At 42.1% G+C, this 21311-nt stretch overlaps 1 protein-coding gene across 4 annotated transcripts in view; it reads left to right on the top strand.

The window, feature by feature from the left end:
- The first annotated feature begins 2288 nt into the window (after positions 1-2288).
- Positions 2289-21311, top strand: part of FBXO34 (F-box protein 34) — a 66905-nt gene continuing 47882 nt past the window's right edge. For 2 of the 4 annotated variants that reach the window (XM_055132429.1, XM_055132430.1), the window contains exons 1-2: positions 2337-2419; positions 14426-14484. Coding sequence is in view for 1 of the 4 variants with exons in the window: in XM_055132428.1 (XP_054988403.1) it covers positions 14456-14484 (29 nt within the window). In the remaining 3 variants the exon portion in view is untranslated. Of the gene's footprint in view, positions 2420-14425; positions 14485-21311 lie in introns of all 4 variants that reach the window. The other 2 variants (XM_055132428.1, XM_055132431.1) reach the window with 2 other exon arrangements.

Raw genomic sequence — 21311 nt, 5'->3', positions numbered from 1 at the left:
TCACTTTCTAGAATGGGGTGTACCGAACGCTTATTCTTACCTTTAGTTGATAGTTCGGGCCCACCCAGGAACGCCAGTTGTAAGAAATCACGCAACCCGGAGATTCTTCTGGCACCGATTTATTCAGAGACCTTCTTATACAAAATGGGAAAGAAGAGGAACAAGGGACAAACGAGGAGGAACCCCACCTAGCTAGGCAGCTTCCCACCTTTCTACCCCTCGCTGCCTGCTTACGCCCAAGTGTCTGCAGCTGATAAACTAGTTACAGCTCGTGGAGTGACAAGACATCCTGATTCCTTATCAGGTGTTGTTCACAAAGCATGGGCAACCAACAAGAAACAGGTGTCCACGAAGCAGTACCGTGTCTGCTCTCCAGACAGCAGAGTCATAGGGACTGTGCTCAGAGCATGAAGGCAGCGTTGGAAGTCAAACTCAGGCCTCACCTTGGCAAGGAAAGTGCTTGCGACATTGAGTCATCCTGGGCCCCAAACCTTATTCTTGTAGTTTCTTTTTTTAACAGTAATTTTTCAGATTATTATGAGAAACTTGGGAAAGCTACTCTATGCTATAGACTGTATTGTCAATATATTTGTAACTGAAAGTCCTTATTCTTGCATTTCTTTTTTTAAGATTTTCAGGGTTTACTGCTCATGAAAGGGCTTAATAAACATCTCACACCATCCACTAAAGCGTCTGTGTCCTTCTACCATTGTCTCAGTTTCTCCTTCCTGTCAATCCGCCCCCGCCCCACACCTACACACACATCACTAGACCAGTCATGGTAAACTCAGTTCTCAGATACTGATACTTTGGGCCATTTGTGATTCCCTTACTGTCTTTTTATATCCTACATGGCAAAACATTCTGTACCTTTTTCTAACTTCACTCAGCTTTGCATCTCTTTTCTAACTTGATTAAAGTTACAGATTGAAGGAATCTATGTCCTCGCTGTTGAATCACTTCAATTTACTTTACTAAAATTTTGATGTGACAAAAGAAACACTAAGGCCTTGAGTATTGCCTGTGTGTATTCTAGAAGTCTGAAGTCAGTCAGATGAAACCTAACACAGGAATTTGAAGCACAGTTAACTTGTATGGGAGGAAGGTAAAGAAAACATTGGGTGTTTTGGCTAGCGCATAATTAGGGCAGGATGTTTCAACTAGACTTTCAAAAAAATGAATTGTAATAAATGTTTTAAAGTGTGCTTTTAAAAATTCACATGTATTAAAAGAGTCTTGTAAAAGTTGAGATGAATTTGGACACCTTTAAAAAAGGGAATGGAGAATTCATCAAGATTTCTATGTTCACTTAATATGTTTTTGTAGCTGTTAAATGTTCTTTTGATGCTTATGTAGAAATATGAAAAACAGGATCCAAACTTGCATACACTCTAAAATCACTCTTGTAAAATGAAACGCATGTGACAAAGGTCTCTCATATACAAGATGTTGAGAGTCACTGTGTTCAGGTGAAGGAATTTTTCTTTACTGTCCTTCCATTTTATGATGTGGTTAAAAGTTTACATTAAAAGCAATTACTTTAAAAGCTGGGTTATAAAAACGACGCTCCGATTAGAAGGTTCTAAAAAAATTAATGATTTCAAATCTCTTTTTGGACCAAAGATGTAGCTCAATGGTACAGTGTATGCCTCACATGTAACTCTAGGTTCGATTCCTGTTTTTAGCCCTAAAAGAAAAAAGCCCTCTTTTCTATTATTTACAGTCCCTTAAGTTTCTACAGAGTGCAGTGAGATTGTCACTATCACACATAGATAAATATATCTATGCTAGATATTCCTGCAGTTTGATTTAAAAAATAAAACTCCAGTAAACCAACAATCCTGGCATTCGTAGAAGACTCCATCAAGTTCTTCATTTCACAAAAGAACCCAAAATAGGAGCCCTGTCTGCAGGACAGGACAGTAACCTAATGCCGTTTACAGCTCCAGGTGCACTGGTGAGTGCTAATAAACTTGTCGCGTCCACCGATGGAGCACGCTGGCCTGACTACCATCCTGGCTAGCCTGAGGGTCCACTGCTGCTTCTCCAGGTCATGCCTGAGCGTTCCCTCTCCAGCACCTCTCGGCCTCTTCTCCCCGACTTCTCCCGGTATATTCCCCTTCGCGCTTCCCGTCCCCAGCGACTGAAGTGCCACCGAGAGGCCGGCAGGGGGCGCTGCGAGCCTCCACCCACCAGGTTCCCGCGGCCCCGCCCCTGGCCAACCGTCGATTGGACCGGCCGGTGACGTCACGCCGTTTTAGCCAAACAAATGGGTTTCGGGGCGAGCGTTGGACTCCGCCGCGCCGCGCTGGTCCGCCTCAGCGCTGGGGAGCGAGCCAGGCCTCCCGCCGTCGCCGCCGCCGCCGCCGCATCGGGGGGTGCAGCGCCGGGCCAGGCCCCGAGCGGGGCAGGAGCGCAGGTGGGTCGGGGTCGGGGCGTGGGCTGTGGCGCGAGGACGGCGCGGTCGGGGTCCGGCGGCGGCGGCGGCCACCGTGGCTGCTCCCCGCCCCCTCCCGCCGCCCGCCTGCGCTCCCGGGGTAGCCGGGCGGCGGGTGGGGGCGGGGACGCCGTCCGTCCGCGCCTCCGGGCCGGCTCGCGGCGCGCTCCCGGACCCCCGCGGCCCGTGCCCGCCCCCCCGGGGGGCAGCCTCGGCCCGGAGCGCGGGCTCCCCTCAGGAGAGGGCGCCTCGCGGCGGGCGCCGGCTCCGCGCTCCGGGCTGAAGTGGAGGCGCTCACGGATAGGCCGTGAGGAGGCACCGGAGCGGCGCTCCCACCTCCGCGACCTCCCGCGGCTGCTTGAGGTCTGCATGTGTGTGTGTGTGTGTGTGTATGTGTGTGGGGGGGAGCAGGAGTGGGGAAGAGGGTCGGCGCGTCCGGGTCGTGCCCGCCGCGCGCCCGCCCTCCCGCCGGCGACCTGCCCTTCCCCGCGGCCGCGCAGGTGAGCTGGCGCCCATGCCCCCTTAGGCACCGGGGCGGGACGGCGGCGCGAGGGCGGTGCTGGCCGCGGTGTGTGTGTGTGTGTGTGTGTGTGTGTTTGTGTGTGTGTGTGTATCTCTATGTGTGTGTTGGGGGGGAGGAGGCTGGTGCAGTGGCGACTGCAGTTGGCCCCCCTCCCTCCCTCCGCACACACACAACCCGGGCCGCGGTGAAGTCACAGAGCGGCAACGGGGTGCCGCGTGCCCGTGACGTCAGGGCCGCCCAGGAGGCGGCTGTGACGTCACCGCAGACCCCGGCGGCGGGGACCTGGGCACGCAGCAGGGCCTGCCCGGCGGCTGAGCCCGAAGCGGGGGTGGGGGGTGGGGGGTTGAGACCGAAGGAAGTTGAGGCGTGCCCGCCCCGCGCTTGGTTGGCAGTCGCTGCGGATCGGAACCGAAAGTTGTCGGGTCTCAGCAGCTTCAGGATTTTCGTGTAATAGTTGTCAACTCCTTCCCCCCACCCATCCTTAAGTTCGTTTCGAATAGCCGTTGGATCTGGGGCGCGTTTGATCCGGGAGACCTACCTATCCACTGGAAGGAAGGGGACTGAGATGGGGCGGCGGGGCCAGGGGTGCCTAATAGAAATGCCTTTTGGGGGAAGTTAAGCTGTTTGCTTTGATCAAGACACACACACACACACGCACACACACGCACACGTTCACACACACACAACTCCCACTCTCGGGGTTCATTGGCAACTCATTCGTTTGGGCTTTCTCTTGTTTTTAATCGTTTTGTTCACATCTTTCTTAGAGAATGACCAGGAAGATGGAGAGCAGACCTTAGATGGATTTTTTTTAATTAAAAAAATTTTTTTTATTGTAGTGGCTTGGAATAAGTTCGATATTTTTTGGCGGAGTGGAGCTGGCAGCGGGGGCACACCCAGCAATGCGCAGGGCTGACTCCTGGTGCAGTGCTGAAGGGATCACTTCTGGCGGTGGTCCGGGGACCGAATGGGATGATGATGCAGGGATCGAGCTTAAGACAACCAGCCGCCTGCAAGGCAAACGCCCCTACCCGCTGCACTATCATTTTGGCCCTGAAACTAGAGTTTTTATGAAGTGTCTTTTCTATGGGTATTTCCCTCCTCCCCCAAGGGTTTCAAGAGATAGCATTATTATTCCATCATATCAATGAACTATTCTCATTTCTCTCCTGCTTTTCAATAACTAATACTCACAATATTTAAACCCTATTTGAAAGTAGTTGGAAAAGTAGAGGCTTGTACACTGTAGTATCTTCATAGGGAAGCTTGGATGGGAATCCTCCTTCCTCACTGACCTTGACCTGTAAGATTTTTTTTTTTTTGGGTTTGTTTTTGGTTACTACTTCCTTCTCGGATTTGGACTTCAAAGGTGACAAGGCATTCTCCCTGGATTTTATGTCAACCAGCAGGTGGAAGTTATGCTATGCTCTATAATATGGAAGCCAAACTTTGCCCTCTTTAATGATTGTTGGATTTGACTGAAAGTTCTCAGAGCAAAGCTTTCCTTAAAATCCCTTTTTGATCTTCGTTATACTGAGGAAATATAACAGCATTGTATGCACTACTGATACTTGATATGGTTTTTTTTTTTCCTACCATATTTCATTCTGTTCCTCCCCACTGCCCCAAAACTGGGGTCTCACATACTTTGAAGCATGTTTTTTAAAAAAATTAATTTTAATTTGGTGATGTCCTGTGATTTACAATACTGTTATTGGTGATTTCCTCTGAAGCATGCTGTCTAATCCATTGATTCCGTCAAGAGTTTTGCTTTTTATTTCAAAATAAATTAGAAATTACATGGTGACAATGCTGAATGAAGAATCTAGACAATCTAGAATTTGGAGCCTTGGGATTGATAGATTACCAAATTAACATGAAACTGTTGCTTTTGGGCTTGTTAATATGCTTTTAAAAGAGAAAAAGCAGTATTTAAAAGATAATACTGGTAAGATTGAAAGACACAGATATCCTAGTAGTCTTTCACTTGCCTGAGACTTTATATCTATAAAGTGCAGCAGTGTAAGTGGGAAGGGATGAAAATCAAACTAAGTGTGATTTACAGAAAAATAATAAAGTAGTGCCTACTTGACAGTGCCTTTTTTACCTTTTCAGCGGTTGTATAAGTTTTATTTTTCTTATGAAAAATGGGTTACTACGTGGAGAATAATGTAAGACTTAATTTGTTCTGATGTAATTGAGTGAACAACACAGGTTAAACCAATAGCCACTTTACGTGTATAGTTGTATAATTATTAACAAGCCATACATATTTCAGTACTTCAATTTTACAATTTCTGCTTTTTTTCATCTATGCCTTGCAGTTTTGGTTTGGTTTAGGAAGTAGCTTACTTTTTTTTGTGTGTGTATGTGAAGTAAGGTAGGTTTTTGTTTTCGAGGACCTCACCTTGAAATGCTCAGAGCTTATTCCTGGCTCTGCACTTAGGGATTACTGCTGGTAGGCCCAGAGGACCATATGAATGCCCGGGATCGAACCCGGGACACATGCAAGGCGAGCAAGGGCCCTACCCACTATACTATCACTCCAGCCCCATGAAACAAACAAGGTAGCTTTTTATTGAACAAAACTAGCTTAGAAAGATGTGAAAGGAGAGAAAGAAGAGAATTGTGCTCAAGAGAGAACATGAGCTTCTCCAGAGTGGAAATAGGCAAAGAAACAGACAAGCAAGATTCATGTTCAAAGGAGAACATGGGCTTGAAGAGCAAAAGCAGCTTTCTACTAATAGAAATTTATTTGAGGTGGGGTCATTGCTGTTATAAAATATTTTGCCATTTAGTTACAGTTTTTGAAGGGACAAAAATCAACCAGTCTTTGATGATACAGCATATTTTTGATAGATAGAAGAAAATATCACAGTGAATATTATTTTAGGAATTCTCTGAAATATGTTTCCTGGCTCACTTTTAAGGTTCCACAGAATTCAAATTTTTACACAAATGTTCTACTTCATTTCTAAATTTAAAATTATGTTCAACTTGATACGGAGTTTTGATATTCTAATAAACATTAATCTTGTTTTTAATATTTGTTAGGGAGGGAAATATTAAGCGTTAGAAACATCATTTATTGTTATCATCCAAAATTTGCAGCTGTTTAGAATCAGATATGTGAGGGAAGCTACTATGGTATAATGAATGCCTGCCTTGTTAGGTCATGTGTGACAAAGGAAAAATTCAGCAGGGGCATAATCTGTAGTCCTGTGGCAGCAACAAAAACAAAAAAAGAACAGATTAACTCCAAATGTATTTAGGTCATTGGGAAATTGAATTCCTGTCAATCCTATCTTTCTATAATTTATCTTTTCTCCTTTAGTTTTCGCTTAGACCATACTGTTATATCCAGTGAAACATTAATCGTTAAAATATAGGTGTTTCTGTTTTCTTTCTTTGTTTTGGTTTTTGGACCACACCCAAAAAGGAAAACAAAGTAACCTATGCTCAGGGCTTACTCCTGGCTCTGTGCTCAGGGATCTCTTCTATCAGTGCTCAGATCATAATGTGATACCAGAGATTGAACATAGGTTGGTGGCATGCAAGGCAAGTTATATAATCCCAGTATTACCTCTTTGGCCACAGAATATAGGTTACAACATTTCTTAATGTTAGTTAAAATGGTTTTACAGTCTATTTCTGTTCCTGTCTTCTGCTTTGAAGAGTCTCCATATTTTCCCCTTTTTTGATGTACAATTTGAGTCCTGTCATGAACTTTTCCTATTTTCAGCACATGTAGACATAAACTTAGAACTCAGCACTATGTAAATGTGGATATTATTATCAGACACAGATTTTTTGTTTGTTTGTTTTTGGTTCACACCCGGCGATGCACAGGGGTTTTTCCTGGCTCTGCACTCAGGAATTACTCCTGGCGGTGCTCAGGGGACCATATGGGATGCTGAGAATTGAACCCCGAGTCAGCCAGGTGTAAGGCAAACGTCCTACCCGCTGTGCTATCGCTCCAGCCCCCAGACACAGATTTTATTTACCCAACCATCAATTTTTTGTGTACTTCTATGCCAGGTATGCAGCCTTGAATTATGATACACCAGTGAATTATTTTTGCTATAAAGGACTCTGGACCTTAGTTTAAACTTTCCTTTGTCATACAGTGTGTCCCAGAGTGATCAATAGTTGATCACTGGAACCATGTGGGAGTGATAATAGCCATGGTGTAATTAGGGGGCACTTTCTGTTTGCTTAAGGTAGGTTTCCAGGGGGAATGCTGAGTATTTTGAAAAAGGAAGTATGCTAGTTCTGCTCTGTTTGGGCATCTCTGTTTAGAGCATAGAGGGCCATGGATCTGAGAAACCAGAATTGGATCCAGAGGATGAACTAATTGCTTGGCCAGATTGGTCAGAGGTCTTATTTGAAGTTTAGGTTAAAGAGATACTAGAAAATTTTGTTTGAGGCAAGAGCACATTCTCTTGTCCAGACTAGTCTGTATAGTCAGCTAAAACTAGAGATAGAGGAGGGGCAATCCAGGGCCAGAGCTGTAGTCAGTGGCTAGTGTGGCAGTCTGGGGTTTGATCCCTGGCATCTCATATAATCCCCAAGCACTGCCAGGAGTAATTGTACATTGATTTCTTAAACAACCGGCACTTAGACTTTGTCATTCATGTTTTCCTATATTTGCTTATCTGCCCTTTCATCTTACCCTTTTTCAATCTTACATTTTTATTGTATTTCAAAGTAAATTTTCCTCCTAGATATTTCCAGCAGGTCTGCCATAAACAATATACTTTTTTTTTTTTTACATAGGATATACATACAGTAAAATACAGAAAACCTTATGTATACCATTCCCTTAGTTTGGACAAGTTTGTATATATGTGTAACCCCAAACCCTTTCAGTGTAGACAGTCATGTACTGCATACTTTGATCAACACTAAGCTCTTATAAACAAGGATGGATCCTATAGATAGCTTCGGTGTCTACTAGGCTATACTGTCTAGATTTTATGTCCGCTGATGTTCACAGAACATCAAAATAACATTGCATTTTTAAGATTATATTCTAATCATTAGTGAGCGACTAGAGAATGTTGTTATCACTATTTCACTGAAAAAATTCCTTTGTGCACTTTCAAGGTCAATTTAATTGGCTTTTTTAAAACCTTCTGCAACCTTCTATCGTATGCTCTTAAAGTACCAGTACAAGGGGATTGTGTTCTTAGCAGCACGTGTGTGAGTGGTATTATGCTGGATGTTTAGAATAGAAAGAAATGAAGAGCACAGTGCCTGGTCTCTTTAAGCTTATAATTTAGTTTGAGCTTCAGTTTGTGTTTGAAGAACATGAAATGTGTTCCATGAACTTAGAGGCAGCAATTGGGACTGCCCAAGAAAGCTTCCTATGTGTTTGTCTTGAATTGGAACTTTATTTTAGGATTGAGAGAAGAAATTAACAAAAAAATTATACTGATTTGGGGCTGGAGTGATAGATAGCACAGTGGGTAGGGCGTTTGTCTTGCTTGTGGCTGACCCAGGTTCAATTCCCAAGCATCCCATATGGTCCCCTGAGTACTGCCAGGGGTAATTCCTGAGTGCATTCATCAGGAGTAACCCCTGTGCATCACCAGGTGTGACCCAAAAACGAAAATTATACTGATTGAAATTATAATATATTAGCAGACTAGAGTGATTGGGATCTAATTTTGGAGGGTCAGAGGAGCATACTGTTCCTAGTGACATTTTTCAGAAAGGAAATGGAATAAATTTTGCGGTAGGGGTCACACCAAGTATTGCTTAGGGCTTACTCCTGGCTCTACACTCAGGAGTCACTTTTGGCAGTGCTCAGGAATGTTGTGTTAGGGATCAAACTTTGGTCAACTGCATGCAAGTCAAGTGCCTTACCTGCTGTACTCTCTCTCCAGACCTGAAAAAGTTGTTTCTTTCTCTATTTGTTGTCTTTGTTATTTAAATATACTTAAATGAGTGTATTCATTAAATGTATTTAAATGAGTGTCTTCATTTTGAATGTTTTTTAGCTTTGCTAACTTTTTTTTCTATTCAGTATCTAAGCTCTGTTCTTAACTATTATGCTTCTTGTAATTTGACCATTAGTTCTCAGATTTATCAGTTATAAGTCTCTCCAGGTCATATCTATATCTGTATATACATATAACCCTACTCATTTTGTATATCACTGCTTACTTTGTATTTAATGTATTCAAGAATTCTTAAGAAGAGTATTGCTCTAACTTGTTATATCAAATGGGATTTACTGAAAGAAAGGCAAATTTTGAGTGGGCTGAAAGAACAGAGTAGACTGAGCTTCTGGGAATTAATCCCGGAACAGAATTGCAGAACAGCCTGCTAAGGTTGGTACTGCCCCCACGGACTATGATGTTGACTCAGAAAGCTATTGCCACCATAATTGGCAGAAATTTTATTTCCCTGGGCAGAACCTCATTACAGGTTACTTTCGGCCTTCTATCTTATCTAGGTATGTCTGCAAGGCTTGTGGTTTTCGTATTTTCATATAAGGACTGGTGTTCAAAAATCATTGGGCAAGGCCATACTTATTCCTAGTGAAAATTTAGCTTCAAGGACATCTGGCTGTTTAAACTCCACAGTCAATAAAGTGTGAAGCCCAAGTGAAAATAGATTTGGGTGAATATGTAGTCTTTCTTATAATCAGTATGTGAAAAAAACTCATTTTTCTTAGATTTTTCCCAACTTTACTGTGACAGTTGTTTTAATTTTTGTTGTTTAGGATTGGCAGTGTGATTTTAGAGGGCCTGGTTTTGAGCTCCAGCACCACAAAAGAAAAGTTTTAGGGATAGAGAACCGAGAAATAGTTCAGGGGCCTAAGCGTATGCTTTGCATACATGAGGCCAAGGGTTGATCCCTGATGTCACATAATTTCTACTTCCTATCCTCAGTACGGCCTCGAACAACCCTGAGTTTGGAGTTAGCCTCTGAGCATGTGTGGCTCCAAACCAAAAATTTCTGAGCAGTAGCTATCTGGTCAGAAGTATAGTTAATTTGAATGGAGGGGATCAGGCCAGTCTTGCAGGACTGAATTCCTAACTCTTAGTACCTGATGGTTGTCTGCTGATAGATGAGGTCAGAATTGAGTTAAATTGTAGGATACCCAGCAGTTAGCTTTTTGTAGAGTCAATTGTTTATAGATGTAGGGAAACTTCTTTTTTTTTTTTTTTGCTTTTTGGGTCACATCTGGCAATACACAGGGGTTACTCCTGGCTCTGCACTCAGGGATTACTCCTGGCAGTGTTCTGGGGACCATATAGAATGCTGGAAATCAAACTTGGGTCGACCGCATACAAGACAAATGCCCTACCCGCTGTGCTATCATGGCTCCAGCCTCAGGGAAACTTCTATTAGTAATATTCAGGGGGCCCACTGAGGGCCATAGCCCCTTATTGATAAACTGGCCTTTACCATGATAATTCTGGGTTTAGATTACTATTATTGTAATTTTTATAAACCCATTATTTGCTTTCTTCATTCTTTTTTGTCCACAGTTGCCAGGCCAATTGGACCAAAGTTTCACTGGGATAATTGTTCTCCTGCCATAGGTTTCTGTTGCATAACATTTCAAAATAGCTGTGTTTGTTTGTTTTGGGGACCAAACATGGTAGTGCTTGGGGGCTATTCCTGGCTCTGAGCTTTTGAGGGGAGGGGATCCATGTGATTCCAGGATGGATTTCAGGCCTTTTGCATGTAAAGCATGCTTTCCATTCCCTAGAGCTACCTCTCAGGAACTTACCTGAAAAGTACTTATTCTCTTTTCCATCACTCCTCAACTCCCCTGCTAGTTTTTCAGCCACACTCAGTGGTGCTCAGGGCTTCTGGTTCCACTCCCCCACATCTCCCCGGCCTATCTCTGGACCCTAGAAAAGTAGTTTTTAAGACTTTTATGATGGTTCCATTCTGATTTTTTTATTTTGAATTTTTTGGGTCACACCCGGCAATGCACAGGGGTAACACTCCTCGCTCTGCACTCAGGAATTACTCCTGGCGGTGCTCGGGGGACCATATGGGATGCTGGGGATCGGACCTGGGTCAGCTTCGTTGCAAGGCAAACACCCTACCCGCTGTGCTATTGCTCCAGCCCCTTGATGGTTCCATTCTTTCTCAGCCTTGCCTGCCTGTGACAAACCTGATGCCCAGGCATTTTTTTTCAGTCTTGCCTTCATGTTTATATTTCTTCATATATAATCATCTCTGAGAAGCTGGTTTCTAATACCTCCTTGGGCTTTCAGACCCTGCAGTCGTCTCACTTCCTACTGTATACCATTAAATACTAGCCTGTAGCATTTCAGTATAAACGGTTGTTTATTGCTCTCATTAATTTTGCATAATAGTCTTATGTGTACCACCACATTCTGAGCTTCCTATCTTCTGTTCCAAGTTGTGGAAAGTAATCAAAAAGCTTAGCTTTCTGCTTTATCTTTGGATCCATTCGTAGATTATTTAAACTTGTACTTAAAATTATTTTTAAATTTGAGCCAGAGCAATTGTACTATGAGTAGGGCACTTACCTTGCACAATTCTGAACCTGGTTCAATCTCCAACATCCCTTATGGTCCTCCAAGCTCCACCAGGAGTAATTCCTGATTGAAGAGCTATTGCCTAGTGCAGTTAAAGAAATTATTTTAACTCTTTTGTTTTTTCTGAACTAACTTAGATACCTCTAACAGATACAGGTATAGGAGTTTGTATTATAGTGTTTCTTCTTGAAAAGTAAACATTATATCAAGTGATTTGAGTTTAGAGGATTACTCTTAGAAACTGCAGTAGGGAATTATTGATTAACTGATGATATGATGATCACTGTCACTGTCATCCCGTTGCTCATTGATTTGTTTGAGCGGGCACCAGTAACGTCTCTCATTGAGAGACTTATTGTTACTGTTTTTGGCATATCCAATATGCATGGGTAGCTTGTCAGGCTCTGCCATTCGGGCTCGATACCCTCGGTAGCTTACCGGGCTCTCTGAGAGGAGCGGAGGAATTGAACTCGGGTCAGCCTCGTGAAAGGTGAACGCCCAACCGCTGTGCTATCGCTCCAGCCCGTCTGATGATCAAACTTAATTAAATAAAGAAACGTCAGAGGACACATTAGTTGTGTATTGTTCAGGAACCAGGGGAGGCAAACTTTGCAAAGTAGGGTAAGAGATTTTATTTCAAGCTCACTCGTGAGGATTATTCTCTGGAGGTTTTTGATACATTCTTCACAGTGGTCACTTTAATTCTAGGTGATAAGTTTCTGTAGTTTAAGCAGTTTTCTAGGTGAACTTCAAAGGGTTATGATTGATCCTGAAATATACCCAAAAGAAGTCACACAGCTCTATTTTAGGAATTCTTTCAAGTTAATGTTTTCTTTGCCTATATTTTAACATGTTACCTATTATCTTGATAAAATAATTATAGACCAGCATCTTTTTGTAGGGAATTTTACACCTCATCTGGTGATACTAAGGAGTGTATCCACATTTTTGACTTGTAAAAGTTTGATACTTTTTAGTCTTTCCTTTAATCCTTTGTACATATGTGGGACATTATATTGAGTCTGTTAACTTATATTACTTTTTCTCTGTAGTGGCCTTCCATACATTATTTGACAAGTGGCACTATTAAGAATGTATTCTTTGAGGCTGGAGAGATAATACAGGGCCTAGGGACCTTGCTGTGCATGTGGCCGAACTGGGTCCCATCTTCGTCATCCCTTATGGTCTTCTGTGCATTGCCAGGATGTGGCCCCAAAATAAAAGAATATATTCTTGACCAAGTACAGGGTGAGACACTTGCCTTGCATGTAGCAGACCCCTGTTATTTTTAATTGAGCTAGATTAATAGATGGTAATAGATGATAAAATTTATCACCTGTTATCTAGTCATTTTCTGGCTTTAGTATGAGAAATAGGGCTTTCTTTTTTTTTTTTTTTTTTTTTTTTTGCTTTTTTGGGTCATACCCGGCGGTGCACAGGGGTTACTCCTGGCTCTGCACTCAGGAATTACCCCTGGCAGTGCTCAGGGGACCATATGGGATGCTGGGAATCGAACCCGGATCTGCTGCATGCAAGGCAAATGCCTTACCTGCTGTGCTATTGCTCCAGCCCTAATAGGGCTTGCTTTCTAAAAAAAAAACTTCTAACATAAAGGAATGTCTGTTTTGTGCAACTTAATTGTAATCATTGCACAGAAATAAGTACATGAAATTTATAAAAATATATACTATTCACATTTAAAAATATGTATGGGGCTACATATTGGGGCCTGGGATGTGATGGAGGCCATGCTTTGTATGTGTGAGGCCCTGTGTTTTATCCCTGGCATTCACTTGTATACAAATACATGTCTATGTTGGATGCTTGAGCAACTGACATAAGGTGAAATTGGTCTAGGTAATAGTAGTTAGAGTTGGGTCAGTGAAATCCTATGAGGTTAGGGCAAGTACATGACTGGTTTGATCCCTGGGTTCTTGTCACAGCATGCTCTCACCTCCCTGCCCCTCTCACCCTCATTGCAGGTGTAGATCCCACCCCTAGTGATTGCCAGGACTGAGCATCATGGCATCCTTGAACCCTCATATTGAACTGCCCTTTCCAAGGGGCTCCCCATCTAACCTAATCCCCAGATTTTCAGTTACTTTAAGGTTATGTGTGGCTAAATTTTGAGTTAACAATGTTTGTACCATGAGAAAGGGGAGTCTCTGAGTATTAAACAGTGCTGAGGAAAAAAAATATTTAAGGTTAATTTGATGAATTTCTCAAATTTCTTTCAAATTTCTAGTCTGAATCACAGACTTTCATGTTACCGTTATAACTTACGAGTCTGTATTTCTCTGCAAGAAAGAACCTTCTGTTATTTCTTTAACAAATTAGAGAAAAAAAACTGTTGATCTTTTTGATTCAGCTTGCTACTTTTCTTGGTTCTCTACTAAAATCAGATGAGAAATAAGAAGGTACATAGTATTTTCAGCAGAATGACCCCAGATGCTTCCCTTTTTGATTAAAATGCTCTCCTCACCCCCTCTTAAGAGAGCTCAGCATTCTCCTTTCTCCCACTTTCAAAATTTTTTTACTGTCATTTTTATATCTGGGCTCTCAGGGTAATTCTGTAAGGGATAATCTAAAAGCTAAACTCTGTAGGCCTTCAAATCACTACAACCTGAATGTGGGGCTGGGGAGATAGTACAGTAGGTAGGGTGTTTGCCTTGTATGAGTCCAACCTGAGTTCGATTCCCAGAACTACATAAGGTTTCTGGAGTCCTGCCAGGAGTGATCCCTTAGTGCAGAGACAGAAGTAAGTTCTGCACACCACTCGCTTTGGCCCCCAGACCAATAAAATAAAATAAAACCTGAATATAATCAAAACCTATTTAAAATATATGTAATATTTAATAGGATTAGATAATATTTTTATGTGGTACAAAATGCAAAAGTACAAAAAATGAGTTTTCTTCTTTCTCTATTCCTCAGGTATACTTTTCCTTTCACTGGAGACAACCGATGTTACTAGTTTCTTATATATTCTTCCGGTACGTATTCTGTTTTCTCTTACTTTTTCAGAAAACAGATGTGATAGTGTATTATGTCACATACATGGCTTGCCTTTTCCCTTTCTTTATGTATTGGTACATGTTAAAGAGGTGTTAGTTCACTAACACCTGAACTGATGTGGGTTGTACAACAAAGTTTGTTTCAATCATTGAAAAATTTGAACAGTTGGTCTAGGGCTTTACTAACATTCTTTTTTTTTTTTTTTTTGCTTTTTGGGTCACACCCGGCGATGCACAGGGGTCACTCCTGGCTCATGCACTCAGGAATCTCCCCTGGCGGTGCTCAGGGGACCATATGGGATGCTGGGATTCGAACCAGGGTTGGCCGCGTGCAAGGCAAACGCCCTACCCGCTATGCTATTGCTCCAGCCCCTTTACTAACATTCTTGAACTGACTCTTTACTCCTTTTGTTTTGAGACTTAATGAATACAGTAAAATCCACAGATATTAAGTGGACTGTTCTGAGTTTTGACAATCATGGTCACTTACATAATTGCATTAATGCATTCGAGAATGAGCCCGTTAGCCAGTCCTCCTCATTTCCCACCCCTTTGAAAGGCTTTCTACTGTTGCCCCACCCTGTGTTGCTAGTGTTTTCATTGATTGTTAGCTATTGCAACCTGTTTCATGAGCAACATGATGTAAGAAGGGGCAAATGTGTCTAGTAATGGTTTAATTCGTACCTAGATGGAATTTATTTTGCTTTGCTGCGGGAGACAGCTTTCTCAAAGTTGGGTGTATCAACCAGCCTACCAGCCAATCAACCAACCAGCATCCCTCCCTCCCTTATTCTTTGTTGCCAGATTTTAATTTTATTTATTTATTTTTAATTTATTTTTTGTAATGGATCCCTGTGAGGTGCAGTTACAGACTTTTGTGGTTACATTTCAGTCATACAATGCTCAGTACCCATTCTTCCACCAGTGTCCATTCTCCACCAGTGTGATCCCAGTGTGCCTCCCCTCACCCCCACCTCATCCCCCCACCCTTTCCCTCTTCTCTGGCAGGCCATACCCTTTTACTCTCTCTCTGTTTGGGTGTTGTGTTGCCAGATGTTTAAATGAGTATTATCTTTAATATTTTAACAACCCTATAGGGAAAAGTGTTTGTTTTGCTGTGGAAGTAAAATAGTGAATAGTGTCGAAGTAGCATGCCCCTAGATACTGTGTTAGATTTAGAATTCTAACCTTATATAAGACTTAGAGAGAGAATTTCACTATACATCCCCGCCCCACAAAAAAAAAAAAGAAAACATACAAAGTGCTTTCTTAGCAGCTAGAAATAAAAAAGAAATCAAGAATAATCTAGTGAAACTGACATCCCAAAGAGACAAAGTAGATCTTTTATTTGCTCAGTTTGCCATAATTCAAATAGATCAAATGAGATCAATGTGACTAAAGCATTAATGTTATGTTAAAGTTAGCCAGTGCTAATTTAAAAGTTTGTGTGTGTGTTTCTATTGGTTTGGGGGACACACCCTGTAATGCTCAGGGGTTATTCCTGACTTTGTACTTAGGAATTACTCCTGGCAGTGCTCAAGGAACTATATGGGATGACTGGTATTGAATAAATGAAAATAAAATAACAGGTCATACACTGTGTAGCTTAGGGGGAGCTACTAAGTCCCCACCTGTCAGTGGGGGAGAGATGCCAGTGGTGCTGGGATTGAACTCAAGGCCCTGCACATACAGGGATGTCCTCTACCTCTTGAGCTATTTCCCTGGCCTAAATGGACCTTTTTTGGTTTTGAGGGATAGGGGTTTGCTTTGCCTAGTGCAGTTCTCCTGGGCCATTACAAGTAGTGCCCAGGCAGCCAGTAGTGCTGAAGATCAAGCCTGGGGTTCTCATGTATAAAGCCTGTGCTCTCCAACCTTCTTTACGCTTTCCTGAACCACTTCTGGATTTCCTTCCCTCCCCGCCCCTCCCTGCTCCCCCCCCCTTTTTTTCTTTTTGGGTCACACCTGGCGATGCTTAGGGGTTATTCCTGACTCTGGCGTTTAGGAATTATCCTCAGGTGCTCAGGGGACCATATGGGATGCTTAAGATTGAACCCGGGCCAGGTTCAGTTTTTGCTGAAAGAAAAATTTCCCTATAATTTTTAGGACATTCGAATGAAAATTTGTCTCCTGTCTACCAAATAGTTTTTAATTTTTTTTTTTTTTGTGTGTGTGTGTGGTGGGGGGAGCACACTCAGCAGTGCTCAGAAGCTAGTTGCTCCTGGTGGTGCTCAGAGAACCATATGGTATGAGGGACTGAACTGAGGCCTCCTGTGCACAAAACATGTGCGTAGCCCAATGAACTATCTCTCTGGCTCCTGATTGTAAGATTTTGATTTTGTTTTTTCTCTTTGGAAAATTTTGGTTCTTTAATGTGAATTACTTTTTGAACCATATTTAGCAATCCCCCCTCCCTTATGTATTCTATTGCCATAAAAATATTCCTGATCTGGCCTAAGAAGCAGTGGGTTATGTATGGTTATCTGCACTACCATAAAATACTTTTAGTTTTAAACAATACTGATTTAGGGGATATAAATTAGAATCTACAATTGCAGGAAATTATGCCTATGACTACTTATGTGCTGAAGTCAGTGCTTTTATGCAGGAGAGAGGTTATAAGATGTTTTATGTATATAGCTAGTAGAATCATTTAATTTTAATTTTTTGGGACTAGGGGGTACATCCAGCTGCTCAGGGGCTACTCCTGTCTCTGCACTCAGGAATTACTTGGAACATGCTAGGCAGACCAGTGGGATACTGGGGGGTTGAACCCAGATGGGCTGTGTGCAAGGCAAGCGCCCTTCTGCTATACTCTTTCTCCAGCCCCTAGGATCATTTTTATTAAAAGTTATCCAAAGCGAAACACTTCTAAATATTTTATTGAGGGCATTAACATTTACTTATAACATTATTTAGGTTTATATAACAAGCAGCTTACATTCATGACTCATGTTCATATCATTATGTGAGCCTTAGATGGACAACTTTAATTTGATGTCTATATAACATTAAGTCATGATCACCACCGAATATCTTATATTCATCCTTTCCCATACAGTGGACCTGTGTCATTGATGTATCATTTCCTTCCTTCTCTGGTAATCATCAGTTTGTTCTCTGTATCTAAGAGTTTGTTTCTGTTTAGTTTGGTTTATTTGTTTGCTTTTTAAAATATTCTACATATGAGCAAAATCAAATGGTATTTGTCTGTGTTTGATTTCAGTTAGTATGATATCCTCTAGGTTTATCTTGTCACAGATTATTAAATCTTAATATAATATATATCTCCTATATTCTTGATTTTTTTATTCATCAATGGAAAATTAGGTTAATTCAGATCTTGGTTATTATAATACTTCCATTATAGGGGTGCGTATGTCTCTCTGAATTACTTTTGTTGTGATATTTTGTTAAATACCCTTATGTAGAGTAGATGGGTAGTTAATTTTTCTACCCTTAACTGGCTTGAGATGATCATAGATGAGTGTATTTTCTTTAGAGGTTTTGATCATTGTGATGAGACCACCAGAGCATCATACTTAATTAGGAATTTTTCTTGATTTGTTTTTGGATCTTACGCAGCGATGCTAAGTACTTACTTCTGGCTCTGTACTCAGAGATCACTCCTGGTGTGCTCTTGGGGACCTCATGGGATGCCCTAGATTAAACCCAGGTTGGCTGCATGCAAAGAAAGTGCTCTATCTGCTCTTGATATTGCTCCAACCCCATTTTTTTCTTAACACAAACTACTGCTTTTACAAGTAAAGCAAACAATCAAAATAAGCCAGCTTTCAAAATAATACTCGCAGTTTTTGGTAGCCTTTATTCTTTTTTTTTGACAACTCTGAGGCTATTTGCAAGACTTTTTTTCTGTTAAATTTATGAGAAACTGGCTATCCTGGGTAAATGGCAGAATTTTACAGCCTTAAATGAACTTACTGACTTATCATTTACCCATCTCTGCACATCTTTTAAGAAAAGGTAAAGATTTGTTAATGTCATTGGACAAGAGGCATAAACAATGCATTATACTGGGTTTTTTTAAAAATTTATTTTATTGAATCACCATGTGGGAAGTTACAAAGTTCTCAAGCTTATGTCTCAGTTATACAATGCTCAAACACCCGTCCTTTCACCAGTGCCCATATTCCACCACCAAAAAAAAGAAAAAAAAACCAGTATACCTCCCAACCCTCCACCCCAACCCCTCACCCCCACCCCACCCCCACCTGCATAACTGACAAATTTCACTTCATTTTCTCTTTACCTTGATTACATTCCATATTTCAATACAAAACTCACTATTGTTGTTGGAGTTTCAACACAGAACTCACTATTCTTGTTGGAGTTTATCCCCCAAGAATACTATTGACAAGGAAACATTTGATAGTTTTCCACTGATGAGAATGAAGAGATATAAAGTCTTGCGGTTTAGGATTTCTGTATTTTAGTAATTAAGTCCAGGGAGATTTAAGTTGGAAATTGCATCATTTCCCTTCCTGGGACAGCATGGAGCAAGAGCTTAGTTCACAGTCTGGAGACATGGCTGCAAGCACTTGCTAGGACCAGAAGTAATATACCTGGCTCTAGATCCTGGTCCTTCAGCAGCAAAGCGGCTGTGCAAAGCCATGGCCACCCGGGTCGAATCTCGGCGGAGCGCGAGCCGGTACCGGCCCCGGCCCGAGACTGCCCAAGCGTCCTGCTGTTTCAAGTTCAAAACACATTTTTTTCCCCCTCGAATACTGGGTTGTTTTAAATGTTTGTCATTCCCTTGACCTAGTAATGTCTAAAATGCCTCACTGAAAATAGGGATAATCTCCCGTACCTCAAAGAGCTATCAGGATTAAATTTGATATTAATCGGTTTAGGGTTATAGTACCTAGAACATAGGTAAATGTTCTGTAAATAAAAGCTGTGCTATTACTGTTTCTTCCCTTGTGGCTCTAGTCTAGCTGTTCTCTAAGCTACTAAGTAGCTATTTTGCATGCCATGCCATACATTTCACCACATTAACTTTCCTTGGATTCTCCAGATTAATTTAGGGTTCCTTTTTACATATTTACTTGGTACTCTATTTCTACCCAGTACTTTGTAAACATTATTCTTTTTTTTTTTTTTTAATGTTTTGAGGGGCCATACCTGGCAGTGTTCAGCACTTCTAACTCTGCTTAGAAATCACTCTTGGTGGTCCTCAGGACCATGTGCAGTGTGGGGGATTGAACCAGGGTTCGATACATGCAAGGCAAACACCTTAATCTCTGTACTCTCTGGCCTGTATTTACCTTTTTTTAAATAACGGATTTATTGAAATATTATTCACAAACCAGTGATTAACCTATTTAAAATGTATAGTTCACAACATTTTTTTTCCTTTTCTCTTTTTAAAGTGAAGTAAAATAAAAACACTGGGGAAGAAAAAGAGGAAGGATCCCCAGGAGTTAAAGACAGGAGTTACACATTCCGACTTTGAATGCGGGTGACCTTAGTAACATGTCTCCCCTTCCCACTTGCCATTGTTGCCTTGCTGGGGGCTGCACGTGCGTGATTGTCATGCTTGCACTTTTGGTTGTGATTCTCATGAATGTTCTCACATAGCATCACACTCTTGGCTACAGCACTCATGTCTTGAGTTGTTGTGCTCACTAGGGGTCACACTTTATAGTAGCGCTGCCAGTGGTCGTAGATAGCAAAGCCATTGGAACTTTGGTTATTGGGCATTGAACTCTTTCCATACGTGACTTGGAAGTGTTTTCTCCCATTCCTGGAAGTTGTATTTTTTACTTTTTGTAGTTTAACTCTTATGCTATGCTGTTCTTTTTCTCTCTTTTTTAAGAGTGTCGGTGCCATACATAAGGCTGGGATGGTGTTGAATTCATAGATGCTTTGAGTCTAGTTCAAGGTTTTACAAAGTGTTTAGGGATCAGAATGATAGTACAGTAGGTAGGGCTCTTACTTTGCACATAGTTCACTTGGATTCTATCCCTTGCATCCCATATGGTCCTCTGAGCACAACCAGGTATGGCCCTCAAACAACAATAAAAAAGACAAAGTGTTTAATAATGATTGTTAGTGATTTTGGAGAAGGGCCTTGAGCATGGCTGTGGCTAGGCTCCAGAAGTCTTCGGCCGCCAGGAGCTCTACTCAGGGTGGGGAGGGAAGCTGGAGCCCATCCCCTCCAAGGAGGCCCTGGGAAAGACAGCCAGGTGTGCGGGCAAGAGACTCTCTGCGGACGAGACTCATGCATGAAGGAACCAGCAGAGGATCCTAGGTATGTGGCACCCGGGGCTGAGACCTCCAAGGCTGCTTGGATCGGGACTGGACCTCCTCTGCCCAGATTTCCCATCTCCCAGTAGCTAGGCGGTCACACCCAGGGACTGCCCCCTGTGCCGTGTAATCCTGTCAACGGCCAGCATCCAGAGACTTAAAAGCCAGCTCCCGGAGGCGCACGGCCGCGAGATATCTTATAGACTACTTCTCCCTCTGGGACAACCTGGCAAACTACTGGGAGTTTCCTGCCCACATGGGAGAGCCTGGCAAGGTCCCCATGGTGTATTAATATGCCAAAACCAGTAACAAGCTGGGTCTCATTCCTCTGACCCTGAAAGAGTCTCCAGTACGGCATCATTGGAAGGACGAGTAGAGAAAGCCTTCTAATATCTCAGGGCTTGGACGAATGGAGATATTACTGAGACCGCTCGAGAAATTCGACGATCAACGGGATGATGATGATGATGAGTGATTTTGGAAAGATTGTTAGTGATTTTATGCAGCTGTTCTTAAATACTAATTAAGTTTGTGAAGGATTT

Source organism: Sorex araneus, chromosome 3 (genome assembly GCF_027595985.1).
Source record: "Sorex araneus isolate mSorAra2 chromosome 3, mSorAra2.pri, whole genome shotgun sequence".
In the NCBI taxonomy this organism is placed as follows: Eukaryota; Metazoa; Chordata; class Mammalia; order Eulipotyphla; family Soricidae; genus Sorex; species Sorex araneus.
Note: the sequence above shows the minus strand (reverse complement) of the source record. Positions and strands in the feature narration are given on the sequence as shown.